Raw genomic sequence first — 9,589 nt, 5'->3', positions numbered from 1 at the left:
AAGATTTAAAGAATCTTAAAATAACAATAATAATAAAATATAAAAAAATCGTGCTTCTTGGTCACTGATCAATAACCTCTAACAGCCACCTGAACACCTAAATTCAAATCACCAGATATAATATGAAGATAATCGTTAAAGTAACGCGCAGTTACTTTATTCTAATCCTGAAAAGGAGATCCGAAGAAGAACCGGGACAGCGTCTCTTTAGACAGCACTGAAACACGCAAGACAGCTGGTCCCGCAGACTCACAACGTGCCGTCCTGTCTCCAGTGTTATTACGTGCATGCGCACGCTTGGTGTCCTATCGCGATACGTAGATCGCAGAAGAGCCACCGAGTCCTCACATCTCGCGATATTTCCGTTTGCTAGAGTCCAACCTTCTCTACAGTGAGTATAATAGCAGCAAGGGACTGCGGGGGAGTCTAGGAGGAGCCGCGGCAAGGTCGGCAGCAGCATCTTTTTACAGCAGGACTCGGGGTGGTTCGTCCTGCCTCAAGCACGAGATTTACCCAAACAACCGGATTACTTCCTGCGACATTACAAGAAAAAAGTGACGGAAACGGCTCTCGTTTGTACCGAGGAAGCTAACGAACTATCTTCCATCACTACCGCGATCCTGTCGGCTTTCTCAGCGGGAAAACCCGCGTGTTTCTTCTGTTCCGACCAACATTCTGGGTCTTCACCCACTTTGTCCAGTGAGTTTGCAAGGCCCCGTGTGTCCACGCATTTCTGAACCATGTCAACGCCGTCTCCAGAGCCTTCCGCCCCGGCAGATGCCGCCGTCACGGAAAGCACTTTTCTGTCTCCGGATGCGGGGCAGAGGCCGCTCGGTCCAACGCCCAGTCAGAGCCGATTCCAGGTGGACCTCGTGGCCGAGGCTGCTGGCGCCTCCGAGGAGAAGTCCCCGAGTTTAGAGAGCTCCGCTGCTGCCCCGGAGGCCGCGGGAGAAGAAGCTAAAGGCCGATTTCGAGTGGTGAACTTCGCGGATCCAGGGAGCGCGGCCTCCCCGGAGGCTGCTCCGCCCGAAGGGCTACAGAACGGGGACACCGTGATGAGCGAGACCAGCCTGCACTCGTCCACCGGGGGCCCGCATCACTATCACTACGACACCCACACCAACACCTACTACCTGAGAACGTTCGGGCACAACACCATCGATGCCGTTCCCAACATTGACTTCTACCGACAGTCGGCGGCGCCGCTCGGGGAGAAGCTCATCAGACCCACTCTGTCGGAGCTCCACGACGAGCTGGACAAGGTAAGCCCGCTCCCGGAGGAGAAGCCGGACCGCTGGGGCAGGGAAACGCATGTTTTCAAGAACATTCACGGTCACGTCAGCTCAGGTGTCCGGGGAAGGGCGGCGTGGAGGTGTTCCTGCAGAACCTCAGCGGCTCACTCCTGTTTCTGCATCCGCTGTTGGATGGTTGACTGTATCTATACTTTATGACTGGCTGGAATCATAAATAGTATCAAGTTTAAGAAAACTAGAAAGTATCTCCTCCAGTAAACGGTGCCGTGACAAACTTGATAATAGGGCTGCCACAAAGATAGTCGACTAATCGAAAAAATAATCGGTTATCGGTCGACTGATTTGGTCGTGTGCAAACTGGATGTAAACACATCTTAACCGCCATTAGCTTTCAACTAACCAAAGATAAAGAAAATTAAGATGCTAGTTTATTAAAATTTTTGAATCGTGCAGCTTCTGTCTTTCATTAGTTTATGGGATTAAAACATTAAACTAGAAAAGTTGCATTACCTGCAATAATGCTAGTGTGGAAGTTTTTGCTGAAAGTAGTTGCTGAAGATTTTTGCTGAAAATTGTGAAACATTTGACTTCAATTGCTGCAGGGATTTAGTGAAAATGCAAAAGCTATTTGCAGAAAATTTGCAAAATATTAAAAGACTGGAAAAAGAACTATGAAAGAGACTACATTTATTTAAATTTTGTAGCAAAGTTGCTTAAAAATCCCTAATGCATGCCAATTTTGCAAAAATATAGAGTATGTTGCTTAAATACTAGCAAAACTCCAAAATAGCCCAAAATTCCTCAGTAAACTAAATTAGTTAATGTTAGCTAGTTGGTAAATTTAGATGCTAAAAACTAAATTAGCCTATAAAACCTCAATAAATTAGCCAACAAATTTGAAGACTTTCTCATTTATTTCCAACGGGGCATATTTTTCTTGATATTTCAAAAACTATGAAGGTTGTGAATACCAGAAATACAAGCAGTTTTGGTCTCACTGACTCAAATGTAAAAAAAGTACATTTTTTTTTGGTGCTGATTGCTCACAACTCACTTTACTACACTCCATATAATATAAAGTAATGACTAATCGGCAATTAAATTAGTCGTCGACTATTTTAATAGTCGATTAGTCGTCGATTAATCTACTAGTTGGTAAGTGTAAAACCACTTTAGATGAATTTGTTGTTCGGATTAATTTTTGATTTCTTGAACTGAAGTCGTGTAGCTGACGAGAGTTGAAAGATTTCAGTGGATTTTCTACTCAAGACTGAAACCTTTGGCAGTAAAAGAGCCATTCGGGCCTATTTGGTACTGATCAAACCCTAATAGGTGCCGAGGAAAATTTTAAGAAAAAGTGTATAGTCGTTTTTTTTACTTTTGACAGCAGTTCTTATGACTTTCTTTCAAAAAAAGACTTCCTGTCCCAAACAGGAACATTCAAGTGAAGCAAATGTATTCCTGAACAACATGAGACTAAAGTGACATTTACTCTTGTTATACTTGAGGTTTACTTTGGTGAGCATTCATCCTTTTTCCTACTTGCTGCTGTTGTGAACTGCAGCTTAAACATGAGATATGATTTGTTTATCTTCTAGGTTCACTTCAGCCATAAACTTGTAAACTTAACTAAAACAAATAGAATCAATGCTAAGTTAGCAACCCTTCCTCTTAAAAATGTATTGTATTTTCTCTAGCCAAATAGTCACTGTGGAGAAGTAGAAGAGCCACATAGCCTCGTAGCTTTTCCCACACATGTTCCTAGTTAGTCCTTTTAAAACGAAAGTTAGTCACAGAGATGAGACTTTTAATGATATAAAAGCTAGATCTAAGCAGCCGACTGGCAGAACTGTTTGTTGACAGAGCTGTCCTTCCAGTTGTTCAACACTTTTAGAAGACTCCTTTCCCAATATTTTCCATCTGTTCAATGACTTCAGTGTAGCTGTACAACACACACACACATTCATACAACCTTATAGCTCTTGCCATAGCTTTTGATAACTATTGTTCCACTATGGATCTGTACTCTGTTTTTTTTACCCTGTAGCCTTGGTCCCCAAATGCTTGAGTGAAGGAGATTAGGGCTGCCACAAGCAATTATTTCAATAGTCAACTAATAACAGATTATTATTTTTTTTCCCCCAAACTTTATTGAATGCAAACAAATTTACAGAACATTTGGACAAATACATCCAAAACAAAGCAACACAGAATAATTACAGCGGGTAAAATTTGAGTGAAAAAAAAAGTTTGTATATATATATATATATATATATATATATATATATGTGTGTGTGCGCGCACACAAACATTTTTTGTCTTACAGTGTTTACAGTAGTGTTAACCGACTCCCTTCCACCAATAAAATAAAAATAGTATTCTTAACTATTATTCTATAAAGTAGGTCTTACAGTCTCTAAAAATGAAGTAACATGCAATGACGGGTTCCTTCCTCCATGCTCTGGTGAGGCAGATCGGACACACACAAGAAGACCTGGATCATGAGGATTCTGTGTCATTGATAATTATCTGTAGTTGGCTCGTGTTTAATAAGCTAAATGACTTTGAATCTACTCGGCTTGTAGCTTGCGTTGGTTTGAAGGTCAAACTTTTTTTTCCAATTCAGTCACCAGTTACTAAATGAAATGTGCAATGGAAATTCCACTGTCCTGATTGATTGGTGTTAGCAGATGTATTCAGAGTGATCAATGTGCAGGTCAGAGCACAGAGGATAGAGACTTTATGGAGAGATGTTTTCCCTCTCTGAACTAGCTGACGGGGCAACCATCTCAGGCTTCATATGTCGTCTTGATAGCTTTGATAGCTTTGATAGAATTGAACAGTAATGTATTCGGTGAATATAGTCTTAGTCCAGCAGCAGCTTGAAGCTCTCTGTATTGATTTAGCAATGACACACTAGAGTGATTTGGTCAACCATGCACTAACGCGTTGTGTTAAAAATCACTGTTGGTGCCAAGTGTTGCTCTGAAACAACTTGTTTTTTTTAACCATTCTTTCCTTTGTCACTTTTATAAAAATGCTGTACTGTGGATTTCAGCTCCTCATGATTACCTTTGTTCATTAGCTTGGATGCTGCATGTGTCATTGATAACTAGAGCTGCCACAAACGATGATTTCAATAGTCAACTAATCATCGATTATTTTTTCCGATTAGTTGACTAATTGGGTCATTCGCAAGCTAGATGTAGAGCACACATCTTAACCTTTGTTAGCTTTAAACTAACTACCAACTAGATATATAACATTACCTGCGATAATGCTAGTGTGTGTGAATGTTACCCTTCGACTCCATATATTATAAATTAACCACTAATCAACTATTAAATTAGTCTTCGACTATTTTAATAGTTGATTGGTCGACTAGTCGTGGCAGCCCTATTGACAACTGATCCACATCCACAGTAGTTGGTAAAATTTCCACTGTGTTGGCAGTAGAGGACCTGCAGACCCGTTTCCTGCTACAGGTGAACTAGGCAATTGCCTGGGCCCCCAAACCACCCGGGGGCTCCAAAGCTGCATCTTCTGCACCTTGTGAGGAGGTTTTTCCTGTATCTATTTTGTGTTTCTGAAACCCCTCATATGATTATAAATAAACACTGGCTATTTAAAGTACACTGCAACAATTAGCTGATGCTTTTTTGACATTATTAAGTCTTTGAAGCACATAGTCACATACTTGGTAATGTAGCCGGCGATGACTCCAAAGGTGTGGAATTATTGACTGTTACCAGTCCTGCTAGTGAGGGGATTAAATAACAAACATCATAACAACATGGCGTTATCCAGCTGTGTGCAGAAATGCAAGAAAAATGAAAAGTAAAGAAAACAGTCAAAGGATAAAGGTAAGTTATTTGTTGGTGATGTTGACTATAGATACAGAGATGATGCGTCATTTTTTTGTCCTCCACAAGGTCATGGTCCCCAGTGTTGTGCTAAGGTAGTTTCAGTGACGAGAACTGAGCTTTGTTTGGCTAATGCAGGTTAAGAAACCTGATATGTGAAACTGATGTTGTGGAAGTTTTGGCCAATGAAAGCGTAATATATATTGACAAACATAGGGATACAGATTCTGACAGGGTTGACCACCTTGGAATAACACCGGTACCAGATAAAATCCAAAAGTATCCATACCCATTTTTAACATGAAGAGCTGTTGTAATCTTTAGCATTGACGGAGCACTGACTCAGTGGAAGTCATTTTAGCTTTTTTTTAGGATTCATTTACTAAACAGTATTTTATAGCCCATTCACATATCTTGAAGGTAGCAAGAGTGTTAAAATTCAAAGAAATACCATGGAATTGTTTTATAAGGAATGGTCTTGACTATTTTGGCAGTGGATTGTGTATTTTTATCATTTGTTATATTATTTTAACCAGTGAATTGTGTAAACTAAATTAAAACGCTCTTAAAAGGGGCTATTTTGAAATTTGCTAAACTCTTCAAAGAGACACTGTGGTCAACAGTATTTAACATCAGTTAACATTACTGAAATAACAAAAAAGGAATATGCACTCATGATCTATTTTTTAAATGATCTAATGACCTTTGTCTTTGTAGGAGCAATTAAAATATTTTGGAGATCCAGACATTAACCCAGAGAGATCTCCTGAACATCCTGACCAGGAAACTCCTGAAGCATCATGAATCTCACGGTCTCATTCGACTATCTTTGCTAAACCTGTAGATCCCACGGACAGACCAGTTTTTTTATTTCTTCAGGACGGATACAGTAGCAGAGGCCCATTTCAGATTACTTTTGATTTTTACGTTTTCCAAAAAAGACGATAGTAGAAGCTCTCTTCTCTATTTTCAAAGAATTCTTGTAAATGGGAAAAGATGAGGCAATTAATTTGTTGTTTTTATTGGATTTGTTGGTTTATTGAATTTTCTCTTTTTTCAATAAACCTTTTTATAATTATTCAATCTCTTCTATTTATTGGCATATAGAGGATACTTTTCATTTTCTTATAGTGTCTGTTTTTTAAATCAGTTTAACTTGCCTGAGTGGTTCAATTTAAAATGAGTCTGTTCTGCTCATGAAGTGTCTGGGTTTGGAATCTCTTCATTCCAGTTTTACAAATTGAAGGCCCCTAAACAGCATCTTGCTTAGAGCCCCACAAAGCTAGAAACGGCCCTGGAGACCTGAGACTTTTCTTCCAGGATTAAGGACATAAACAGACTACCTGTTTTGAACAGCACTAGGCCAAAGTCAGAGTTCTGACTGTTCCAACACCCAAAGTTTTTTTAAATTGTTTTTATAAGTTTCTAAATCAACCCCATTTATAAAGAAAGCAGGTAAGGACAAAGCTCATATATGTGTTGGGTACAGTTACTTCTGTATCTGCTGTTTGCTGCCTGACTTTTTGTTTTCAGGCTTTTGTTGTGAGCAGACTGTATACAGAAACAGGAAGGAAAGAGACCTCCTGAGCTTTAGGAGAAAGAATTCTTTTGTCTCAGCTGTAGTAACATTCGTCCGAGACCGGCTCACACAAACATGCATGCGAGCTGTTGCGCAATAGCCTGCGAGCTTTGTGTGAGAGCTCCTTGACTCTGTTTTCTTCTTCCAAGTTCAAATGCGTCACGCAGAGGGTGATGTCAGAAATAGCACAGTAACTTACTTCCTCTGAGACCTAAGCATGTACAGTAATTAGAATGGTAGATGAATGAGCCTCACTGGTTTTCTTTAAAACTCTAATGTTAACTTATCTATGAATGATTTTTTTCAGAGAAGTTCACTTCATCGACAAATACAAACGACATTAACTGTTGCCACTTTTTGATAAATAGTTGAAAACAAGCTTAATGTTGTTCATCCTTTCTGAAGGTAAGCGGTACTGATTTGGAGTCAGGAGAAGTGATCACAACTACCACATAATCCCTATTTTGGGGTGAAGTACTTAGTATTTTGGTCATCATCTCAAAAGTTAGACATTCAGTTTTTAGGACACAATCTTGTTTCCATTTTGCTGCTTGTAGCAAAATTGCCAAATATGTTCCATTTGCTAAGAGACCTGTCGCCTTCCCTTTTCTACCAGGCACTGTGCTCCCTGAGACACAACAAACTACCCTTTCACTGCAACACACAGCTGAAGCTGTGATACTAACAGAAAAACAAAGTTCTCTGGAAAAAAACGGCCAAGGCCAAACAGCTCATTGGATAATGGGACAGAAACAAAAAGAGGTTTCCTGGAAGGTTTTATCTTACCTTAAAAAAAAGAACCTCTGAGAAGCAAAACACGTGGATTAAAACGAGTATTAGTTTTGAACTGCGTCAGACTAGTGCTCGCCGATATGATGATACATATGTGGGCAATCGAAACATGTCTATCGTGGAATTTGTCTTCTATCATTTATAACTTAATTTAGTTAATTACTTTGTCAAATATATCATTAGTCAGAATCTTTTGTGTGTACACAAAAAAATGTATAAAAGTGAAAATAAAGAGATTCATCGCAAAGAAACTCCATTTTGTGGTTTTGCAATGTAAAACTCTTTTATGTTCTTTGATTCACACTTGCGTGAGTTTTACGACAGGCTTTACGTTACGAGTGTAGAACGATGGAGGCGGAAGATCGTGAAGTTGTTTCCCTGGAGTTGAAACAGACAGAAACAGTCATCCAGGCAGACCAAGAAGAAACACTTTCAGCCAAAGAGGGACGTCTGGGATTTGGTTATATTTTAGATTCAAGACGTGTGACGATGAGCAGAAGACAGTAATACGTAAACTATGGGAGGAGGCTATTACCACACCGATGCTAACACAACAAACCTTCTATCACTCTGGGAAAGTCCATCAAAGTGAACATATGAGATTACAAAACTAAGAGATAATCCAAGCTGTGGAACAAGAACCTGAACACTTGGATTACTGAGATCTGCTCTCGAAAATCCAAATATGAAAATTCGTGACGTCCAAATCACTGATTCACGATCTTTATAAGTATAGTAAATTATCATGAAGGAAAATATCTAATGCTCTGAAATACAGAATAATGTTGGATTTTAATTTTAGAACTAAAACAAAGCAGAATGAGCGGATACTGTCACCGGAAGTAAACAAATCTTCAAAATAAAGTGTCTGTGAAGCTTCCTGTTTTCAAAGTAAAACTAGCGAGAGTTTTTTTTTTTTAATCCAGGAAGATGAACTTTATTGTTTTATATTGTGATATATATCGTTATTGTGATATAAAATAATTTATATGGTGATGTAATTTTTATTCCATGTCGCCCAGCACTAGTTCAGACCATTCAGTCCTGAAAGTATCTTGGTTCAAGTGGTTGGTTCATTAAAGTCCCACTCCAACTATTATTTTATTTGTTGTAAAAGTGTTCCCGATGGTCTTGTAATTATGATGATGTCGTTTTTAGCCAATGCATTGTTTTGCACTCAGCACCAGATTTTCAGATGCACTCGCCTAGGTAGGCGCCTTGCACCTGCCCCTTTCTCGCAATATTTTAATGATGATCAACATGTGACGTGAGAGCAAAAACTACCCAACATGCACCACATTCCAGGCAATCTGCGCAGTGCTGCATCCGCCTGCAGGATCTCAAACGCACATATTTTCTGCAGGAGTTCATCAGGGGCCCGTTTCTAGAAGCAGGTTTTGTTGCAACTCTGAGTTCGTGAACTCCAAATTCACCAAAACTCTGAGTTTTCGGTTCCAGAAAGAGGGATAACTCAAACCCGGGAAAGTGGGCGAAACCAAGCCCGTTCCAAGAAGCGGGTTAAGCTGAACTCAGAATCAATCACTATGGTAACTGAGTCTGTGAACGAAACCTGGTCGGTAGCAGGTTTTCTTCAGGAAACTTAGAGTTCTCTGCGGTCTCCGCCCCTTTTTAAAGTGAAAGATGTTCAAATGAGTTCCTCATGAACATTTAGAGAACATTCACGTTAGAGACATCACGTTTTCACCACGTAGAAACCAGAATGACATGTTCATTCATACAGGATCATGTAGAGAGGAGGCTGATTAATCCAGAGGAAATGTTATTTACGTCGGGAGAGGATTTGGAGGACACGAGTCGACTGACTGGAGTTTCCCAATTCATTTTTATTTCAGCGATATTATAAATAGTGAGTTTTTCCAGGGACTCGCTATTAAAAAATACAGTCTTCTTTTCCTTATTTTGATCCCTTAACAAAAGGAACGATTGAATGTCACACACTAGGAAATCATCTAAACTCATCTACCGTCCATCACTTGCGTCAAATATTAGCTCGGTCGTCAGCAACGCTGCCTCCCACCGCGGAGATTGCGAGTTCGATTCCCGGTTGCGGAGTTTATTTTTACGCTTAAAAGAATTCGGCG

General features: G+C 39.7%; 1 protein-coding gene across 2 annotated transcripts in view; it reads left to right on the top strand.

Moving 5' to 3' along the window:
- The first annotated feature begins 382 nt into the window (after positions 1–382).
- slc12a2 (solute carrier family 12 member 2) overlaps positions 383–9,589 on the top strand; it is a 56,764-nt gene continuing 47,557 nt past the window's right edge. The window contains exon 1 of one of the 2 annotated variants that reach the window (XM_024268500.2): positions 383–1,262. In XM_024268500.2, the coding sequence (XP_024124268.1) occupies positions 741–1,262 (522 nt within the window). In that variant the 5' untranslated portion in view covers positions 383–740. The remainder of the gene's footprint in view (positions 1,263–9,589) is intronic. The other variant, XM_024268499.2, reaches the window with a different exon arrangement.

Source organism: Oryzias melastigma, linkage group LG12, assembly GCF_002922805.2.
Source record: "Oryzias melastigma strain HK-1 linkage group LG12, ASM292280v2, whole genome shotgun sequence".
Classification (NCBI taxonomy): Eukaryota; Metazoa; Chordata; class Actinopteri; order Beloniformes; family Adrianichthyidae; genus Oryzias; species Oryzias melastigma.
Note: the sequence above shows the minus strand (reverse complement) of the source record. Positions and strands in the feature narration are given on the sequence as shown.